The sequence below is a fragment of the Taeniopygia guttata genome, chromosome 13, assembly GCF_048771995.1.
Source record: "Taeniopygia guttata chromosome 13, bTaeGut7.mat, whole genome shotgun sequence".
Classification (NCBI taxonomy): Eukaryota; Metazoa; Chordata; class Aves; order Passeriformes; family Estrildidae; genus Taeniopygia; species Taeniopygia guttata.
Window position 1 is genome coordinate 4,116,965 of NC_133038.1, and position 22,691 is coordinate 4,139,655.

The window sequence follows — 22,691 nt, forward strand, 5'->3', positions numbered from 1 at the left end:
GCTCCGCCCATTTATTCTTAACTCGGCTCTGGAGGGGAAAAACAATTTCAAGATGGCGGCGGCGCGGACAACAATGGGGGGCCGGGAGTCCGGGCCGGCCCGCGCCTGAGGGCGGCGGACGGGGGAGCGCGGCGGGCTCCGCCAGGCCCCGCGCGGCGGGCAGGGCTGAGGGAGAGCGGGGCAGCGGAGCGGCGCCAGGCTCGAGGCAGAAGGAGGAAGTGGGGCGGGGGGGAGAGGAGCGGGCGCCGGGCCGGTCGGGGAGAAGACCCGGGGCGATCCCGGTGGGGAGCGCAGGTAAGGCCGGCGGGAGGGGCGGCGGAGGCCCCGCCATGGCGGGCGCCGGAGCGAGCAGCCGGTGAGCGGCGGCGGCCGCCCCTTCGCCGCCCGGCCCATGGTGCTGCCCCCCTGCCCCATGGCGGAGTTCGTGGTGCCGCGGCACAGCGCGGTGATGGAGCGGCTCCGCCGGCGCATCGAGCTCTGCCGGCGGCACCACAGCGCCTGCGAGTCCCGCTACCAGGCCGTGTCCCCGGAGCGCCTGGAGCTGGAGCGCCAGCAAACCTTCGCCCTGCACCAGCGCTGCCTGCAGGCCAAGGCCAAGCGGGCCGGCAAACACCGGCAGCCGCCCCCGGCGCCGCCGCCGCCCGCGCCCCCTCCGCCCGCCGCCGCCGCGGGGAGCGCCGAGAGGAGCGGAGCCAACGGGCTGGACGGCGAGGCGGCGAGCGGAGAGCAGCAGCACGGCCGCAGCAGCGCCCTGATCGCGGTAAGCGCCGCCCGGGGCCGGGTGCTGGGGCCGGGGAGGGACCGGCGGTCGTGCCCGGCTGGCGCCGGGACCGCTCGTCTGGAGCGGGATGGGGGAAGGAAAACAAGCTCTCGCCGCTGCTGTGGTGGCCTGCGGTGCGAGGGCTGGGGTTGGGGCTGCTTTGCGGAGTACTCTGTCTGTTGTGTTACAACTTCGCAGCCGATAAGGGCTGTTTTGTTTTCACTCGTCTCTTCTGCACGCTGGAAGAGTGTATAAAAACTGTGGCATGGTGGGGTAGGGACAGTGGCAGTATTTCTGTGATGCTTAAATCATTCAGAGTATTTTGTGAATCATATTTCTGGCTAATTCACCTAAAATGCCCCTGCAGAAACTGTCAGAGGGGCATTAATGCTGCGGTGCCTTTGGATTTTTGTTTGCTTGCTTAAGTCTTCAATTTGGGGTGTCAGGGTTTTGTGGAGTCATTTGATAAGGATATGCTTATTACTGGGGGGAGTTTTAAGACAATGTGTCTGTTAATTCTGGTTCATATTGGAAAGAATTTCAGTGGAAAGGCAGCTGCTTGTTTGCTGCTCACTCTAGTGGGTGTGAACACTATGAGAATCCCACTCCACCCATTAAAAACTGGCTTAGCTCAAAATCTTAATGTTTCTCTGGCTTCTCTAGCATTTCTGGTTGTCAGGACATATTCACATAGCCCTGTTTGTATATCAAGATAGCTGTTGCTTAACTTATTCTGGGCCCTTTAAATATACTGCTGTGTGCTAATGTGTCAGTAATGTAGGTTAGTAGGATAACCTCTTAAAGGCTGCCTGGCCTAATACCTGTCTGCCTTAAAATCAGGTATTTTTTAATGGTGGCCTGCATGAAAATTATTCAGTAGCACTCTTAAGTCTTTAAAAGGGGACACTGGGTTAACTGCAGATATTCCCAAGTTAATATATAGAATAAATAATAATTTTAGGGTGTTCTGTGTATGTGATTGGATTAGAAAGGAAGGAGGATATACTTCTCTCTATCTTGGGCCTCATTTACTGCTTTTAAAATAGAATCACAATAGAGCTTATTGTATACTTGAGTGTCCAGGACATAATGTGAAATACTGAAACATGGGATTTATTGATGTCATCTTTGTTGTGACCAGCACTAGGCAGCCTGGGTGCAGTTTGTAGTATTTACAAGATGAACTGAAAGTGTTACTTAGCTGAATTGTTTCTGTTCTTGCTAATACACCTATAAGACTCGAGGACTTGCTGACTGTTGAGAAGACTGAAGTCCTTGTGACACAGTTAGAGCACTTCAGAGGGCTGCTACAGGAAGGTACTTGAGGAAGAGAGGAAACCTTGTGCATTCCTGACACTGATTCTACAAAACTTTACAGTTAGTTGTTGTTGAGCAGACTGATCTTGAATGTAAACTTGTGTCAAAACAAAAATTAATCAAACACGGTTTTTATTATCTAAAACCTTGATGGAGGTTCTGTTTATTTCCTGCTGGGCTCTTTGGCTTTTTGCATATGGGGCTCTACCCCTTAATAATGTGTATTTTCATTACACTCAGGGCTCTTTAGCATGTCAAATCCTGTTGCTTAAACTGCCACCACACGACTTCATATTGGTCTTCTAAAAGAAAGAAATTCATTCGTGTTGTTTCTCTTAAGTCACTTTGGATGTGGATTTGATCTAATTAGCATCCATTATAATGAGGGCTCTCAGCAGCAGCAGGTTCTGAAGTGCCCTGCACATCTTGGGGGAAGCCCTTGTACAGGAAGCTGCTGCCAGTGGCCAATTTACACAACAGAAGAGGGGTTTAGTGTATGAATGACTCTTCCTCGGGCTGGCCTGCTGTTTCCTTCCTAGGATCCATGACTGTGAGCTTAATTGCAGCTGCTGATTCATCACCTCGTTACTGGGGTATAAAGTTGGTTTGCTTAGTAATTCAAGTCTTGGAAAAAAACACAACACCACCACCACCACCTCTGCTGCTAATTTAATTCCTCTGGCCCAGAAGGTCCGTCTCTAGGTTGGTATTTTACCTCTACCCATTATGTTGACATTATCAAGACCAAGCATGTGCTTTGAGTGGGAAGGACATGGGCTTGATTTCCAGTGTTCAATAAAGTTTGGATGAACACAGGAACTATCTTTTAGAACATCCTGGACACATCCTTTCCAAAGAATGCTGCTAGCTCGGTGCAACATGCATTATATCAGCTGTAGCTGCTGTAAAGGTCCAGATTTTTCTGTGAAGCTGCATATGAATCTGCTCTTGGAAATTGGTACTTCATGTTCACTGTTAATGAAGCATTTATTTTGGTCCCTGAAGGAGAGAGCAGTTCATGTAAAGGTGAAGGCTTTTGTGAGGACTTGTAGCAGTAGGACATGAAGCTGCATTGCCCCAGATGTGGACATGTGGGCATTTCCAGGTGCTGTCTGCAGAGCACCTTCTGTAAATCCACAATAGTCACAGGGAAGAGAGTGGCACCGCCACTTCCTCCTTAGTGTCTTGTATGATTTGTCACATGGACAGAATCAGATATTTTCTCTTCCATTAGTCTTTTCTCTAGTTTAGATCCTGAAGTTAGATGGATCTTGCTTACAGGCAGAAGTAAGGGGTAGATTCTTCCTTGTTTTCTTACTAAGCAGCTGTAAAATTTGAGCTACAGAAACAGGGAGAATACAATATTGATACAGAAACACCTTGGATTATTTGTGCATCACATAGGTCTGCCCTTTGTTTGAGAAAAATGTTGAAAAGCCTCCTAGCTTCCTACTTCTAAAAAACTTCCAGACCATTATTTAATGGGAAATCCAAATGTTGACATCTATTTCCTATTTCTGTTGTTCTGTCTCTCTGTTGTTTAACATGACATTATTAAGGCTGTGTTCAAAGTAGAGGGCATTTGATGTTTGGATAATGTGTTTGCTGTGTTAATCTTCCATTTTTGAGAAACAGGGAAGTTGGGAAGAGATGGGGCTTGTCTCCTAGAACATTTTTTTCTCTGCCAGGTTCTGATACATGAAAGTTCATTGAATAATGGTGTTTAAATTCTCTGCAAGAGAAAGGTTTGCCTTATATTTCTGTGATAGACAATAAGGCAGTGTATGGCTGAGCTGAACAGAAGGCATTTCATTGACATGTGAATGAGGAGAACGGCAAAGATCTGGATTTTCATCTCCACTCCTTGTTTTATGATGTGGTGTCTTGGAAGGAGAGCTGCTCCCTGTTTCTTACTAGTTTTTTTCCTCACCTGAGAGCAGTTGTTGTGCAGAGAGCTTGCTTTGTCTAGGACTGCCACAAAACCACAAACAGTATTTCTGGAATGAGCACAGAAGTCGAGTCAGTGTGGCCTGTCTTGAGAATGCTTTGTGTTAAAGCTGAAGAGCAGCATTTATTTGGGAGTGATAGATGTTTTGCATTAATATTAGCTAAATACTAAATTAAGCATAGGCACCAAGTAAACAGTTTTAAATGAAATTGAAGTCCAAGGAGAGCAATGCAGTGTTTCTTGGTTAAAAGACCTGAAGTAATAAATTAAAGGGGAATAGATTGCCCATAGTGTACTGACAAGTGCACTGATGTTCCTCTAACAAAGCTCAGGCTGGCACTCTAACAGTTCAGAAGACCTCATTTTTGTGTAAGCTGTGGTATAGGGGTGTTAAATTGTGAAATTATGTTTTACCACAAAGATAGCAAATTATTTACATGCTATTTATATATAGCTATGGTGCAGTGTAGTCTTGCCACCATTGTTTGTTTTTGCTGACAAGTCTGATAGTTTGTTGCCCAACAACTCAGACAGGTTTTTCTTTGTCTCCTTTTAATTCTCTGTGAGGTATTGTTTTATGTTTGAAACATTTCCCTTACCAGATTAGTTAGATATGCAGTGATCCAAAGTTGTAAGGATCTGGGAGTGACTGAGCTGCTGCTGCTGTTTAAGTTCATGTGAGGTGGAGGATCCAGCATTGCAGCTGAAGGCACAGGAGTTTTTTTGATTCAGCAGAACAATTCCTGTAGCAGAAGCTGCCCCTTGTGACTAATGCAGGCTTGGGATATTTATAGACATGCCTATCCACAGCCCTTCTTCACTCCAGCAGGCAGTCACCCAAATAGAAAAGTCTGCTGGAATTAAAGTAAAAATTAAAATGAGTCCAGCAGTTTGGTTCTGACAGCACAGTGGAATGCAGGAACACATTGGGTAATAAAATGCTTTCTTTGCAGGGGGAATGCAACTTGGGAAGCTGAGGGTAGATGCACAGTAAAGGGGGAGTTCTTACTATGGTGTGTAGTCAGAATATTGTGTTTTCTATCCAAAATTCATACACTACAATGTCTGGTATTTGCATTGTTATTCCTCCAGCTTAAGGAGTTGTCATCTTTGTTGCCCTTGTCCATAGCGAGAAAGGGGAGAAGAATCAGTGTCTGTAGAGCACCTACTGTGAACTCTGGTACATGGGGGCTTATCTGTGCTGCAGTACTGCCACTTCCATGGCAGAAAAATGGATGTATTATGATCTAGTTTCCCCTTCTAGGTGAGACTGCTAGGAGCCATATTTGAGCTAGTTTTTTATTATGCTTGTAGTCTAATATAGCTTTTATTCTTTGGAAATGTCCAGCATTACATTTCTCTTGCTTTTATATCTGAACAAATTCTTGTAGAGTTAATTCTGATATTGAAATGGTAAGCTAATTTGAAATAAAACACAAAAGATTGAAGTTCTACTGAATCCTGTAAGAATATTCAAATCTCTGTAACAGATGTTTTAAAAAGCTAAATAAGAACATTATAGATCCTCAAAGGTACGGTATGAGTACCAGATTTTTAAGAAGTTTCTTTTCTGCCATGTTCATGAGGTGGTTTGTTTTTTTTTTTAAATGGAACCTGCATACAGTTTGTATATATATATATATGTATTTACCATCTTCGGTTACAGGTCTCAAAGTGTAGCAAAGTACTGGATTTTTGCAAAAGGACTTTAACTGACTGTCCTCAGTTTAGCTGTTCTGAATTATAAAGGGGGTTTTGCCTTCAAGCAAATAATGTGATCTAAACTTTCGTGCCTGTTTAGTTCTAATGTATTGAAATGTCGTGTGTTTCAGATTATTATCTAAATCTAGTTTCAGGCATTAAGTCCACACCAAAATAGTCAACACCAAACAAACAAACAAAAAAACCTGAAAAAAAACCCCAACAAAACCAATCAGAACAGCTTTGTACCACTGTTGTGATCAATGATTCATGCCCCTTCCCACCAAGGCAGTAAGAGAGCACTGCCCTGGCCTCTGAAGTTTTGAACTCTGCCAATGCTAACAGACTAGCAAGAGATTAAGTTTTCAAGCTTTTCTAGTTTATTGTTGGGCTTCTGTAGAAGTTTCTGGACAGCTTTTATGAAGTCAGTCAATTTGCCCCTGCTGTGAGACCACAGTAGGGCTGAGCACCATTGTGGTAAAACTGTTGGGTTTAAGACAGAGATTGAATATCTCAAAATGCTCTGTGTGCTCTCTGTTTTCTGCTGGAAGCTTTGTCATTTGCCTGGGCAGGCATCCATCTCTGGAATTGCGGGCCTGTGTCCTTGTCTGTGTGTGAGTTACATGGCCAGAGGCTGCTGTGTTGGACACCTTTTGTTGTCATGGGTGCCACCTGGGTTTTGTCAGCTTGTGTTCTGTGCATGAGGAATGCACAGTTGAGCATGTGTGCTCCTGCCAAGGAAGTGTTTATGACCGTATTGGGGACTGTGTGTTCTGCTCACGTGAATAAAATGCAGCTCAGGTGTTGTGATGTAGAGGAGGGGCAGCCTGTGGCCCCTCGGTTGCTCTTTGACAAGCTCTCTGTCCTGTCCTGGGCAAAGGACCGAGGCCAGCTCACATCCCCTGCCTTGCACTGTTCTTATATTGGTATAAATACTTCAGATAAATGCTTTTGGGGTAATATTTTTAGGCATAGCTAGATAGCAGTGATCTCGAAAGTTCGTCTTTTGTTGGAAAATTGAATAGGCTGAGAAAATGAGAAGACACTTCTGTATCTGATCTTGTGACAGTGAAAATGATTGGGTCAGTTACAAATAAAATTGATTGATTCTGCTAAGGAAACCATGGACGGCGTACTGGGGGAACACTGTGCCTTGCAGGATGGTAATGAACAAAAAATTAAAGCTGAAGGGGTTTTCTTAGTGAGTAGCAAGCTATGCTTTACTTCATTCGTGTGTTGGTTTTTTTCCTGAGTTTTGGCAGAAGAGAACAGGTTTTTCTTGCCTTGAGAACTCTGTTGGAGCAGCTTGATATGTAGATAGCTTGCAGTCTGACTTGTATCTCACATGCAGCTTGTTATTTTTCCCCTCAGACCAGATTATTTGGATAGACACAGACAAACTGGGAAGGAACTTAATCTCCTTTTTTTCCCCAAAGGAATACAGTTTTAGGTGAAAGGAGGATTTTGTCTCAAGCAACTTACAGTCAAAATGTCTCCAAGGATCAGATATCTGAGTGTTATGACTGTTAAAATCCATAGAGATCTGAGAGTTCCTGAGCTGGATATTAGGGGTCTGTATCTTTTTCTGGACTGCAGTGAGTGTAGTTCACAAAATGAAATTATTATTTTGATGTAACTTTTCAGGGAGTGGGGTTTTCCCCTACTATTTAGAATTAAGGAGGACCCATTCCCAAACTTTGAGTAATTTGGCTCATCATATAACCTTGGGCAAGTTACTCATCCACCTTGAGCTTCAGTTTAGTGGGAGTATGAAGTAAACAGTGGGAAATGCTGAAAGCCAAATGTTGTGATGGAGTTGAGGTTTTTGCTTTCTGTTGTTTTGCCTTTTTACAAAAAAGTAAATTTCTGTTATTCTTTCAAGTTAGTATTTGAAAAAATCACTAGAGAGCTGCTACTCCAAACTGAGGACCTGATATTCAAGTTAAGAGATTTCAAAGTTCCAGCCTCCTCTCCAGATGTACACCTCACCTCATCCTACTCAGTCTTCTGCTGATCTTGCTACTCAGCTGCTATTTCCATGAGCCATCTCAAAGATCACAGTCTCCAGGGAAGCTCGAGTCTGTCCCACAGATAAAAATAATGCTTTGCTGTTACCTATGCAAGCATTAAACAAATAATCAGGGTTTTTTGCTATTATCCTGTGCAGGAATTAAACAGATGGTCTTGGGTTTCTTTGCCCCCAAAGATCAGCTCACTGTAGATGTAGATGATTAAAAAAAAATAGAAACAATTAACTGTGAATCAGTCCTGTCTGTGAATCAAAGACTGCTGTTGCTCAGGCAAGTGTGTAAAATTCTTCTGATAATGTATTCTGGCCCTACATCCAGCCTCTTGCTTGAATGCTGAGATTTTGAGGTTTCCCGTTTTTCCTTGGATGAGAGTTTTCCCCAGGGGTTAGTGGACTGCCTTGTGTAGACTGCAGGTAATATGAAAATAACCATACTTGCCTTGAGGCTTGTTTGATGAGCTGCTTTCCTGCCATCTGAGAGGGCTGTTGTTCACAGCCACAGCTCAGATAGGTGGCTCTTAGTGGAGATTCCTGTCAGGTGTCCTGCTGAGATGCACCAAGGTGCCTCACTCAGGTCGGGAGCTGATGGCAGTTCCCTCTTCAAGCTCCCTACGCTGTTGGAGCAGCGTCTCTGCCCTGCAGGTTTGTCTGCGTTGGTGGAGCGTTCCAGCACCAGCAAAGCTCAGATTTTTTTACAGAATGCACCCGAGGGAAGGAAAAGTTTACAGTCACCTTTGATGTGTGCAGGAATTCTGTTTTCAGATGCTTTTGAGGTCAGTAGAAAGAACTTTATATTTGCAAGAATGCTGGCAGGAAGCAGAAGTTGAACAAAGGTGCTCTGGCTCTTGCTGTGAAGCTGCTGCTGTAGCCACTGGTCGCTTCTAGGTGGCACCATGAGAAAGAGAATCTGTGCCTTCACCCTCTGTGAGAGGCCAGTTGTGGAGCTGCCTGGGGCTCTGGTGGTCAGAGCAGCTGGCAAATACTTCAGGAGAAAATAGGAAAGGAATGAACTTGCTCTGCTGTGATAGAACTGGCTGAACTCTGAATTGCATTTTCCACAAGTGGAAGCAATGGTTGTTAAGTGACAAATTGGTTTTGCTTCAGTGCCAAAAGTGTGATTGTGTACAAAATTTATATACACAGATCTTCTCTAAAAGCTATTATCACAAGAGAATTACTCATTTTTTCTAAATATTTAAATGTGAGACTGCTTTATAAATATTTAAATGTGAGACTTTTATGAAAGAGTCTCATGGAACAATTATATTGTATGTGTACATAGATCAAATAAATTATACTGTATGTGTGCATAGATCAAATAGAATAAAGGTTTTTATTCCCATCTGAAATTCGATTCTTAACATTATTTAATGTTTTTCTCCTTTTGAGTAGGAAAAATCATAATATATTCCAGTTCACAGCCATTTTTCAACTTCTTGTTGTTATCAGAGTACATGGCAGCTTCTAGTTTTGTCTGAAGGAGGAGGTGTCTGTTTAAAGTAGTACATATTTTTTTAAAAATTTCTCTAAGAGATTATAGTGAGGAAGTAATCTCATGTGCTGACTTGTAAAGCAAAATGTTAACAAAAAAAAGATCCAATCTTTGATTTTTTTTTCTGAAATGTTTAGTTCAGAGCAAGATGATGTTCTGGTGGGAAATAAAAATCCAGATCTGTGTAACATAGAACTACATAACTAAAATATTCCTTTTCTTTTTCAGCAGCTCCATGAGACTGTGAAGAGAAAGCTTGATAGTGCTGCTTCCCCTCAGAATGGTGACCAGCAGAATGGCTATGGTGATGTGTTTTCTGTGTCCAAGAAACTGCGTCGTGAGGATGGTCTGGGAGTGAGTGGTTCTTCCAATGGAATGCCCCCTGTGTCTCCACTCCATCATCTTGACAAGAAATCTGGTGCTGGTGATACTTTGCAACTTAATGGGAAACATCCAATGGGGCTTGATGGCATCAGCAAGAAGTGTCTTCCAGATTCCAGCCTGCAGATGAATGGAGGTGGTGATGCTGATGATTCATTTCCTATGAGTTTGAACAAAGAGCTGAAGCAGGAGCCTGTAGATGAGCTTCCCTGTATGAATCCTGTAGCAGGGGGTTCTATATCTCAGAATAACCTGATGCCTGATCTTAATCTAAATGAGCAAGAATGGAAGGAGCTTATTGAGGAGCTCAATAGATCAGTGCCCGACGAAGACATGAAGGATCTCTTTAATGATGACTTTGAAGACAAAAAAGATGCAGATTCTTCAAATTCAGCTGCACAGACTCCATTACCACAAGATATTAACATAAAGACTGAGTTTTCCCCAGCACCCTTTGAACAAGAACAGCTGGGATCTCCCCAGGTTAGATCTACTTCTTCAGGTTCAGCATTTATTGGTGCTGCTTCTGTACCTGTAAGTGCCACTTCTACAACGGTTGTTAGTTCTCAGGCTATGTTCCAGCCTTCCAGTCAGTCAATGACTGAAAATCCTAATCAGCCCATGATGCAGGCATCAAACCACTCTCAGAACATCCAGAGGCCTGTGTTGTTACCTGGGAAGTGTGCAGGAAGTGCCAAAGAAATGTCTTCTGCTCATCAACTTCAGCAGATTGCTGCCAAGCAGAAGAGAGATCAGATGTTGCAGAACCAGCAACAAGCTTCACAAGTCCACCAAACAAATCAGATGTCCACGTGGCAACAGCCTGGGGCTTCCCACAGTCCACTGGCTGTCCCATATACCATGGAAAATCCTACTAGCCCATCGGTTTATCAGCCAGATTTCAGCAATCCGAAACTCCTGATGCCTAATTTGGGAAATAAAAGCTCACCAAGACCTGGAGGCAATTATCATGTGAACATTTTGGGTCATCAGCAAAACAGCTTGAACCAGAACCCTGTGAACAGTCAAAGCTCTATGCTAGACTATGGGAACACCAAACCTCTTTCCCATTACAAAGCAGAGTGTGAGCAGGGGGTGGCAGTGCCTGGGCAGAACAAGACTCCCATGCTGGCGTACATCCAGCAGCGCCAGCAGCCACCACTGTCCCATGTAGGTGATGACCAAAATGGGATGATCCTGTTGAAACCCAAGCCTGGAAACATTGCCTACAGACTGCCACATGGTCAGGTGAATGTCCTGAGTTACCTTTGCTCAGTAGCAGATTTAAGGTTGTTGGGTAGGTAAGGCTGGAATGCAGATTCCTTGGTGTAGTTTCAAATGTTTTCATTGATTTTAAAGAGAAAAATCCTATATACAAGAATCTTAGACAAGAACCATGAGGTCTTTTTTCCACTGGGGACAGTTTTTAATACTGGGTTCTAGGTCATGTAACATGTGATTTCCAGCTTAATATACTTTGTGGGCAACAAATTATGTCGTGCTTCACAGAAGCTTCTACTTTCAAAGATAAATAGATGCTTTGTAAACTTTTGACTAAAATAACTTGTATAAAACTGCAGTGTTACACAGTGTTCTCAAAGAAGCTTTGATTTCTTTACCTTGTTTTTAGTCCCTACTTGTGTCAGAGTTGGCTTACTATTAAAAGACCTACTTTTGCAGAGAGGTGGAAGTGAGGGCTGCATTCCTGATTTCTTGGGTGTTCCATGGAGCTTTTCAGTTCTGTGAATTTTTATTGGTTAAGTCTCTGGGCATTGGGGAAGCATGGCATAAGAGAGAAATATATCATTAAGAATGAATAATGGTAATGTTTGTTTGCTTGAAGCATATGCTTCAGGTTTTCCTGTAACAGAAAATTCCAGATGGTGCTCCTTTGCCTTGTATAGAACTGTTACTGCAGGTATGCTGTAGGTGAAAATTTCTGTAGTAGTGGGCGGAAGTATAGACTCATTGGATTCTGTGACATGTACCTGCAATGCACATACAAGAGAGCTTGTTGAAAAAAAAGGTATTTGATTAAAGTTCCTCCAGCAAAAGCTGTTTCAGATCCAACTCTAGTTGTATGTTCCCTCGACAAAACAGAGAACCAGTGAAAAAGCTCTGATTAGTCTGTGATAAAGGCCACACCGGTGTACAAATAGAAATTTGAGATCAATGTGTACTTCATAAAAAAAATTAATCTCTTTGAAGGCTGGCAGAAGTAACAGTCTAACAGCATTTTGATGGAAGAAGGATAGAGATGAATGTGTGTGTCACGTCTCCCTCTCACTGAAAATCATGAGGGTGACCTTGTGTCTACACTGCCACACTTGCACTGAACTAACAGAAATACTGATGAAAGCTTCAGGAGAATATCTCAAAAGCTTGCACACAGAACAACTTAGTGCAGCATTCCTTGTATTTGGCTCATGATTCCTTATGAAACTGAAAAGTGAGAACAAACAGCTGAACCCATTAGCTGAATGCTTAAATTGAACATAACATTTGTTTGTATAATTAGAGATGAGGCTGAACTGTGCTTTAAAATGTGGAAACTGTCAAATTTCAAAGGGATTTGCTGGTACTAAGAGGGCAGTATCAGATCTTGAATGTTCCATGTTATTTTTGCTTATCCCAAGTTCCAGTCTCAAAAAAAAAAAAAAAAGCCAAAAAAATGCACACTTAAGAAAAACTAATATTATTAGACTTATCTCTAGTAGTATTTTTGTCTGTGGTGCATGGTGATGGTTGGATTGCTGGAAAAATACTTTAAGATCCGTTTTGCCCAGTGGAAGCCTTCTCCCCTTCACCTGCAAATAGTAAATTCTGTGATATTAAAAAAGGCAACTTTAGGATAGGAGACAAACACTTTCAGAATGAGATGTTGACAGAAGAGGCAGGATTTCAATAAATGCTTTGTATGACAAAAATATAAAATGTAGTGTTTGAAAAACTGCTACCAAAATAAACTGAAGCTGGGGTGTTTGAAGAGCAGTTTGTACCTGCCTGGAAAAAAGCACACCCTATATTCACCTGTTTGAGCAGGAAATTGGGAAGTACTTTGAGAATGGAGTTAAAGCTTCTGTTCCTAAATGTTGTGGAGCTTCTGTGGCAGTTCTGTGTCTGGCGCTGTGTAGATGTGAAGAAGTTACTGCATTTCTGTAACTTTTATCACTTTTCCTATGTTCTGCAGGATCAGAACCCCACTCCTACTGTTCCTCGTGTTCCCGTTTCTGTCCCGGGCCCTGGGGTGGGTGCCCAGGCTCCAAATGTCTCCATGGCAGGTAACCACAGCAACTCAGCTTATCAGCAGCAAGCAGCAGTGATGAAGCAGCACCAAATGCTGATGGACCAGCAGAAGCAGAGAGAGCAGCAACAAAAGCACCTGCTCATGGAGCAACAGAAGCAGCAATTCCTAATGGAACAGAGGCAGCAGCATTTGTTGGCAGAACAGGTGAGAGGGGCCAGCTATCTGTTTTTTAGCTTGTGCTGCTTTGCTTTGGTGCATGAAATAGCATTTGATGTTTTAGAATCAGAGAATAGTTAGGTTGGGAAGGACCTTAAAAATCATCTCAGTTACAATTCCTCTGCTATAGTCAGGGGGCACCTTCCACTAGACCAGGTTGCTCCAAGCTTGAAACATTTCCAGAGATGGGGCAGCCACAGCTTCTCTGGGCAACCTGTTCCAGTGCCTCACCATACTCACAGTAAATAATTTCTTCCTAATACCTAAATTGAACCTAACCTCCTTCAGATGGAGGTCTTGTATTCTCCCTTGCTATATCACTTCATGCCCTTTTGAGACACCTGCCCCCTCCAGCCTTCTTGTAAGGTACTAAAAAGTGCTCTAAAGTCTCCTTGAATCATCTGCCTATGAGAAGCTTTAAGAAAGAAGGAAATTATAGTCTCCCCTGAACAGAAAATGTATGACAGCCCATTTTGTGGGGAGGGTTGTAGTAGACTTTGCAGTATTGTGGAGCTATGGCTGTGCCAAGTCCTAGCCAAAGGCTCTTTTATCACCTAGAGACATCCTGATGAAATTGAGGTCTTAATAGAGATGACAGAAAAAAACCCTCAGTTTTGGAGCCAGTGTAGACAAAACATAGGAATGTGGTTGGTAGTGTATGAGTGTTGGTAAGGATATGTTTTTGATATTTGGGTTAAAACAATTTGGACTAAGAGAATAGTGTGGGGGAATTATATTATTAAAGACTGAAAGAAAATGCCCAAATCTTCAATAAAATCACATATTCTCTATGAGTCGTGATCTGTAAGCTTAGAATACTTTTTAGTAAATCCATCAGTCTTTGGTGACATGTATGTTAATATCAAATGTCAAAGATGAGTGATCATGACTCTCCAAAATGTTAACAATTAGGTATTCTTTGAGAGCAGGTGGGGAGAAAGGTAGTATGGGGTGTGACCTCCTGTTTGTGTTTTTGCATGTCTGGTGGATGGTGATTATTAGAGCTTTGTTAGAGCTCTTAGAGCTGTGGCCCAGTAGATTTCCTTAGGACAATAATGGAACTAACAGGTGTCAGACCTCTCTGAAGAGCGGGGAGGTGATAAGTAGCGTATCTCAAACATAGCATTGAAATGTTATTTCCCTGTCTATTTGCTTCTGCTTTGCCAGCACATGTTGCTGCAGTAAATATCAGTATTATGGAAATAACTTCATTCATGTCCTAGTTATGGTAACTACAGTTAGCTTCTGTAATTTCCATTTTTCTCTAGTGATGCTGGGACTCTGATCCCAAATAAGAAGTGGCTTTGCCTTGGAGTTGAACAGCTTTAGACACTGCATTTGCCACATTTGTTGGCCTTGTGCTGCCTAGTCAAGCTCAGTCTTGTTAGCATTCTGATTTGATATTTGTTTCTTTGCATACACATGATACTGGATGTAGTTTTACAAGAAGATTTCTGAATCTGCTGATGTCTACGTTGCAGGAGACTTGTAGTTTCAGGTAGTCCAGTGCCATTCCCTGCCACTATAAATTTGTCTTTTCACTTGGCATTCTGCGTATTTTTAATTTTTTTTTCTCCTGGCCAAGTTCTGCAGTTCTTAGTTTCTGTCAGAGCTATGGCATCTCTTGTTGGCTTCCGTGGTCAGCCTCTTTCAGGTCTGACTGGTCCTGCAAGCAGTAGGTCCTCTGTCAAGCAGCCTGCCCTCTTCATTCCTGTGCATGTCTCAACAGCTTCGCAGCTGGAGACGTTTGGGAAGGGTGGTAGCGATGTGTATCTGCTGTTTGTTACATTGCACCAGTCTCTTCTGTAAAGGCTTCTGGCTTGTGTCTTCAGCCTGATACTCTTGGAAGGGAATTTCTGTCCCTTGCTGTGTTCTGTGTAACTTTTTGGATAAGTTGGTTGGTGTGCATTGTATCACTACTTGATTATGTCAGAATTTCAGTCTGGCTGAAGGTATCTACAGAAGAAGAGACAGAAATGCTGTGCCTGATACATTTCATATTGTAAAAGCAGCCAGATGGGTTTTAACACTGTCAGAATCTGTGCCTGCTGTCACTACATCTACATTCCCCTCAAGAGTTTAAATTCATTTTCCTCCAAAGTTTTGTAATAGAAAATTTGCTTGGTTTATTTCTAAAATGGTTTGATCATAAAATAGGTGTGGGTTGAATCTGCTTTTATTTTAAAGAGGCACAATTTTGTATCATGAGTAGGGTTTGATTCTGTTGATCAGTGTGTTGATAAGAAAGTGGTTTGAAACAATGGTTGCAAAACTTGTAGACTTCTATTATGGACTTAGTTCTGCAGTTTTCCATAATCTTCTAAGAAAACCTACAATTTATGAGAATATGGATTTGTGTGTGTCTTTTCATGTTTGCAGACAAGGACTAGAAAATATTTACATGTTTGGTTTTTGATATTTCTAACATTAACTTTTATTTATTTCTGAAGAGAGGTCTAAAATACATTGTTTGGAAATAAAGACCAAAAAAGTAAATGTGGGTTTTTTTAATACACTCACTTCTGCTCTTTTTGTACCTGTACCCCTTTTTGTCTTTAGAATATTCCTAAAAATGCCTGTTGATTATGTTACTGATGAGGAGACTAACATCTCAGATTTTCAGTCTCTGAAAGGCTTCAGACATGCACTGCAGAGACTCTTGTAGCGCATGCTGTTGTCTCTGAGATCCGGTCTTGTCACTCATCAGGTTAAACTGACTGTGTTTGAGCCTTGAGAACAAAGTCAGAAGTAACTGTAGGGCTGCAGAAGCCCCTTTGATTACCAGCTGTGCATAAAAGTATACAGACAACTTGTTTTTCTCCAAGATAGCCCTTGGGAAAAGCTTGATGAGTTTTCAAATTGTCTTGCATTGGACCTTTTGTAGGAGAAGCAGCGGCAGCAGCAGGAGCAGCAGCTGCAGCGGCACCTGACGCGGCCTCCACCCCAGTACCAGGATCAGCCACAGAATCCATACCAGCAGCAGGTTGGACAGTTCACAGGTGAGTAAACATGGCCATTGAAACAATAGCAGAAAAAATACTAGGAGTGAAAAACAAGGTATCTTCAAATTTCCTGGATTGGATAGCTTTAAATTCATTTATTATATGTCACTCTACCTTAAAAGCTCTTGACCTATACTCTGATTCAGTTGCAAATTAACAGCTTCCCTGGTTACAGGTATCTGGGACAACTTAAGCTTCTGATTCTTAATGTTGTTTGGGAAATAAGTAAAATTTTTAAGTGCCTTCATTGTTCTACAGGCCTTTTTTATACTTCTGTTTCACTGTGCAGGTTGGAAATTCTCTATATCTTTGATATAATTAGATTCAGAGGGTTTTTTTTCTGAAGCCTGACATCACTACTGCCTGTATCTATCACAGGCCCTCATTAAAGGAAGAGAAGTGGTGTATTATTTCTCTCATTTCTAGGATGAGTTTAAAAGTCTCTAACATTTTTATCCCTGCTACCTTTAAAAGGGAATGCAATTTGAATTTTCCTCATTACATGTGAAGTGTCCTATGTCGGGTTTTTTGTATGAGAAGCAGCTTAGTATATCTGTAGTGTATTAATTCTGTTAAATAAAAGATGTTGTAACTGTTCAGCTGGAATAGCTTCAAAAATGTGGAAGAACTAGAAAGCAATAAAAGCTCATCTTTTTACCTTAAAAGCTGTTACTTGACAGGGCATCAAGAAGCCACTTGTCTTTTTTTATAAGTCTACATTAAAAGAAAATTTCCCTTCATTTTGTTTTCTTACTCTCCATATTCCTGCAGAAATAAATACTGAAGGGGTAAGATGCAAATGGAAATGTAATACCCTCACCCTGGCATTGTTCATGCCTGTGCAGTGTCAAGTGCAGCTACAACTGGGTTTTGTTACTTAACTGAAAAAACTCAATGCCAATACGAAAGGATTGCCTGCTAATGCAGGCATCAGTAGCACCCTTCAACTATTGCACTGAAATATTTTTTATCTTGCCACTTTTCTACAGAAAGATAGGCATACAACTGTTAAAGTAGGTTTTGCTATAATGAATATCAGTACTATTAAAATATTTTTTCTTTGTGATGATGATTGTAGCTATTTTTTGCATCTTAAATCCTGATATGTATGCTGTCTCTTCACTGCAAATATTGTCACAGTAAGACTCTTCCCCCATCCATCCATTCCCTCAACAGTGATGTTTTTATGATGTACTTTGTTGATAATTAATTCAATATAATTTGAATTTATTTTTGATAATTCTGTTTTTATTCAAATAGAATATTAGTAATAATGGAGAGCCAGTACTTTTCAGCTGTCATAAAATATGAAAAAAAATCTGCAGCTTACTTTTGGTTTTGAAAATAGAGAAATTATTAGTGTAGGTAGGTTTCCCCTGATTGACTGTAAGTAATGGGGGGTGTTACATGCACTACACTTTACAGAGCTTTTCTGGGTTTTTTTTGCTTCAGATAGGGGGCTGTTTCTTCTACAAGAAGAAATTTTAAACTCTTTGTTATTGCAATAGCAAAGGACTGTATTTGGTTTGCTGAGAAGACATTTTTCCAAATCACCTTGCTTTGCTGTCAGCACTGCGTATTAACATAGTGAATACTTTACTGTGAAAATCCTAAAGATACTTGACCAGAAATTTCTGATTTAGATATTTCTATATTAGATAAATAGAAGATATTCTTGGAATTGGGAAAATGTGGAACTGGCAACCCTACACTTGTATAATACGAGATGCACTCTTGTGTATGCATGGACTGTCACTGTGTGTGTGCAATAAGATGTATTTTTTAACAGCTTAGTAAATTGTGCATGCACTTCAAAGTATATGTGTTTACCTTTGTTACAAAGAAATATCAGAATCCTGCCTTTAAAGTCATAACTTTTTTTTAAATTAGTGATGCTGAACTCTTAGAAGTGGTATTCATATTTTTTTAGGACATTGGCATATCTGTGTTTGAGATCAAGGTGGTGGTGCTAACTGGAGCCACAGTTGACACTCTTTAATTAAACTCCTGCTCTCTGTGTGTTGCTTGCAGAGGTCAAATTTATACAAATGCAGCTGCATCTCTCTTCTGGGTTATTGTGCCTACAAGCCTGGCTTGGCTGTGGTTGAACCTGAGGTATTTAATGAAGAAAATATTTCTTTGTATTTCAGGGTCATCTTCAGCCATGCCCGGGGTCAGTAATTTGGGACAGTCCAGCTCCGGTAGTCCTCGGCTATTTCCTCAGAGCCAGAACATGATTCAGATGGGACCTGGACATGCTCCTGTTGCTCCACTGCAGTCGGGCTCCAGCCAACAGGAGCGAGGGGTGTCTCAGTACCCCAGCATGCAGAACATGCAGCGTGGGGGTTTGTACAACCTGGCACCTGGCATCAGCCAGATGGTTTCCCAGCACACGACTCCCAGTGCCAATGGACAGACCCCGATGCAGAGACAGGGCAGCTTGGGCCAGGCTGCTGCTGTTCCTGCTGCCTATGGGCAGAACACCTTACCAAACTCAAGTATTTCTCAGCAGCACAGTAAAGGTGCACTGAATGCAACCTTATCTAAGCCACAGATGGCAAGAGTACCAGCTGCTATGGGGGCTCAAAATCCATCTTGGCAACACCAAGGTATCCCTAATATTAACAACCAGACACAAGCAAACAGTGGGTTAGGACCATTTACTGCCAATTCCTCTTTCCACATGCAGCAAACACATCTAAAGATGTCCAACCAGCAGTTTGCCCAGGGAATGCCTCAGGTAAGCCTAAGCACCAGCAGGCCCATGACCTCGATGAACGCTGCCGTCTCTGGGCAGATGCTGTCGTCCTCTTTGGGAGCACCGCCGCGGACAAACCCGCCCGCACAGCAGCAGGTACCCTCCCAGCAAGTCTTGCCTGGCATCAGCCAGACTGTTCCAGACCTGAATGCTTTCAACCAGAACCCAAATCAGCAAATTCCCAACAGAGGAAACCTCCACTGTAGCCAAGGGTACCCTGTGAGGACAACCAGTCAGGAGCTGCCTTTCGCCTACAGCAGCCAGTCAGGCAATAATGGACTTCAGAACTTAACTGGTGACACAGATCTGATAGACTCTTTGCTGAAAAACAGGACTTCAGAGGAGTGGATGAACGATTTGGATGAGTTGTTAGGAACTCATTAAAATGGGGCCGGGGGCGGGGGGTTCTACTTTTTTTAATTATTTCATGAGATATTAACAACTCTTGGACCAAAAAACCTGTGGCATTGAGGAGACTTTCAGGCATTAGAGGTAAATGGTTGGGAAAAAGACTGGAGCTGCTTCTCACTGAGTGTTGACATGTGGTCACAGCGCACCAAGCAGGTCTGCAGGAGGAGTGCGCTTTGGCTGCGGCCTCTGAGGAGTCGCACACTTGAACAGGTCAAAAAATACTGTGTCCTAGCCAGCCTTCCAGAAATCTCACTTGCAGTGTTCTAAGACTAAATATTTTAATTATTTAAAAACAAAAGTTCCACAGAACTAGTGCAGAAAGAACGCAAATAGTTGCACAAATTGTGTTTAGGGCTTAGTCTGCAGCTATTACTTGCAATAATTATTTGTTCATAGCTTAACATGCTGTTATAGTACTGTCCATCAAACTTCTGATTTTTGTTTGAGAAGAGGCTGTATGCACCTGAGTATGCTTGCAAAATGTTTGGAATTGTTTCTTTTCCCCATTGCTGAAGCATGTGCCTGTACTCTTAGTAAGCAAGTGGTATTTCACAGTAAATATTTCTAGATGCTGGTAATAGATGAGAAAAAGTATTAAAACTTGGCCAGTTAGTCTAGATAGTCATTTTCATAGATTGTAGTCTTTTAAGCTGCAGTTTGCACTCTGTTGTAGAGAGGCACAGTTCTTGGCTTGTACCTTGCTGTGTTTAAAGGGGGAATTTCTTATGGGAGAACGTTTAAACTATAGTAGATTTAACATGAATTGTAAAGCCATTTACTTTGCACCTGTTTCTTCATAACTTATTTCCAAAGGTAGTTGTATTTAAATGAAGGCTTTGCTTCATGACAGCTCATCTAGTTTTCTTTGTTGTAAAAAGTAAAACTAACCTTTGAGATCAGTTCATCCCCCAAAGTTAGCAATGAGCACAAGACTTTGTCACTTCAGGATAAAAATGAGGAAAAAAGAATTTGACTGGGAGGTGGAAAGTCCTTATCAGCAATAATAGCACAGGCAGCCTGGGAGAATACTTGTATCAGGGTTGCTTCAGTGTGGAAGTCTCCCCCTTTAAATGCTTTGGTTTTTTAAATACTGGCTTACAAGTCTAATAATATTTCTATAGACTGGTGGATTTACTTTTTTAATATCCCTTGAAGCAGATGCTGTTCTTCAGCTCAGCCCAAGGAGATCTCTTATCCATATGTTGGGGTTGGTCCCAGAAAGGACAAAAACCACAATGGGAACAGTCAATGTTCCACAGTCCTTACTCTCTACCAAAAAAAATCCCTTATCCACCAACAAACCACCTTGCCTTAACGCTTATTTTAAAATGAAAATAAAGTTGAAAGCTTTTGTTTTAAATGCACAAATACCTCTTCCCTTTCTAAATCCACTTTCTTGGAAAACTCCTCTAAACTTTCTAACCAAACCCAGCATTGTGATTTAAAAACAATTTCCTTCAACATGGACTGGCTGCTCCAGGAGTTTTCTGAATTGCAGAATTGTGAGAGAGGGTTTTTTCCCAGAGGGAGTGAAGGGAAGGGAAAGATATCATTGGTTTCAAAGAAGGAAAATATTTTACTGTATCCACATCTCCTTTATGAGACAATTTGCACTTTTGAAAACTGCTTTTTTAACACTAATACTTTAACCCTTTCCAAATATGCATGGAACATGGTTTGTCCAGCACACTTAGCTAGTGTGGATGAATTCAGCTCTGTTGATCAGGTTTGCTATTTTATCACGTTGAACTGTTGATGAAAGATGTGCATTGATCAGTGGATCCCACCTCTGAGCAGTGAATAAAACTTCACTGAAGCAGGCTTAATCCCTCATAGAGCTTTTGAAAAGATAGCATAGAGATTGTCTTTGGATGGGAAGATGAAGGTGTTGGTGACTTTGGTTGTTGACACTTCTGATATTTTCTAGAATAAGTAGTTGAGATGGAAATAACTGATGCTAGCTTTTCTCATACTGGCAATCTAAGAAAAGAGCTAGTGAGCTTGGTTTGCTATTAAGTTAAACCAAAAACTGGTCCAAGGTAAGTGTCATTAGAAGAGTATAGATATAAACTAGCAATGGCAGGGGAAGGAGTGTTTGCTGTATTTTTAATTTTAAGAGTTAATTTTGCACCAGTGTGCCTTCCCTTCCTGTTGGGGGTGCTTGGGACCTCAATTTTGAGTGACATCCTTACATGTCACTGTTTTTTTCTCCCCCTTACAAACACTTAACAGAAATAGCAGGGTAGTAGGATTCAGATTTTCTTTCTCCCTGTTTAGGTTGTGGTGAAATCTGCTCTCTTTTCCAGTAGATTTTGCACACAGACTTTTTTCTGAATAAGTCAAAATACAATCCATCCAGTTGTGATTTCTTAATTGGAGGAAAAGAACATCTGCTCTTTGCATTATTACTACCAAAAAGGCAATCCAGTGAAATGTCCAGGAAAAGGCAGGTGTGCTCTTTCCTCCACTGTTTCTGGAAGCTAAGGTGGATATTGCTCTGCTTGACCAGAGGGTTTGTTCAGGAAGGTATCTGGGTTTGGTGACAGGGCCTTTTCATGGTACTGTTGGAGTAAAATTAGGTGTGATTCTAGACAAACTGGCTTATAATGCCCATTGGTCTCTGTGTGTGAACAGGATCCAAGCAGCCCCTGGCTCTGGTCCCTGTGCACAGAACGTGGTGCCACTGGAACAAGGTTGGAACAGTTCAATGGAAATGAAAATACGGTTTGGATGTACATGGGTGCATGGGCAGGGCTGGGCTGTGCCCTGGTGCCCTGTAACGTGTCACTGTCTGTGTCTGCACTCGGGCTTTCCATTTGCTGCAGCTTCAGAGCAATAAAACCAATCTCCCCTGAACTGAACCCAGCCGGCCGCCCATGGCTTTATTTATAAACTGCGGTTTTGGTTGGGCAGGCAAGGTGAGAGTGTCACTGTGCAACATCCACTGCCTTCCAAAAACCACGATCCAATTGAAAAGGGTGCTCAAAATTTTGTTATACACATTTCCTTTGTGTAAATAAATGTTTACAATTTTATATTAAAGATTTGAATAAGAGTTAGATCTTCTGACTGTATATTTTTTACTTTTTATAGATTTTAAAACTATAATTCTTTATATATGTGTTTGGGGGGTATTATGGTAAGTTTTATGCTTGTAAATGGAGAACAGTTGAATTTGATGCTAACCTTTATGAATTTTTGTCATTGAAATGTATAAAGAGTCCATTAATCCCCTTATTCTTTTACTACTATTACTGGTGCACACCAAAAAGAAATCCTTCACTTCTGTTTTATCATTATAAAATAAATATTTTGCTAGTGTATTAAATATACATGGTGTGACTTTATACATTTGCATGAGCCTAGCAGAGTTCAGCATTGTCATTCTTAGTAAGGTGGTTTCTTCCATTCATCCCAACATACAGATTT

General features: G+C 41.9%; 1 protein-coding gene across 2 annotated transcripts; it reads left to right on the forward strand.

Annotated features, from left to right (window-relative positions):
• The first annotated feature begins 9 nt into the window (after positions 1-9).
• Positions 10-22,590, forward strand: MAML1 (mastermind like transcriptional coactivator 1). 2 transcript variants are annotated; one of them, XM_030283622.4, is made up of 5 exons: positions 10-760; positions 9,479-10,876; positions 12,819-13,079; positions 15,976-16,090; positions 18,244-22,590. In XM_030283622.4, the coding sequence occupies exons 1-5, from the start codon at positions 392-394 to the stop codon at positions 19,233-19,235; spliced, it is 3,135 nt and encodes a 1,044-aa protein (XP_030139482.2). In that variant the 5' UTR covers positions 10-391; the 3' UTR covers positions 19,236-22,590. The 2 variants fall into 2 exon arrangements, with proteins under 2 accessions (XP_030139482.2, XP_030139481.2); XM_030283621.4 differs by having other exon boundaries at positions 11-760; positions 9,476-10,876.
• The last annotated feature ends 101 nt before the right edge of the window (positions 22,591-22,691 follow it).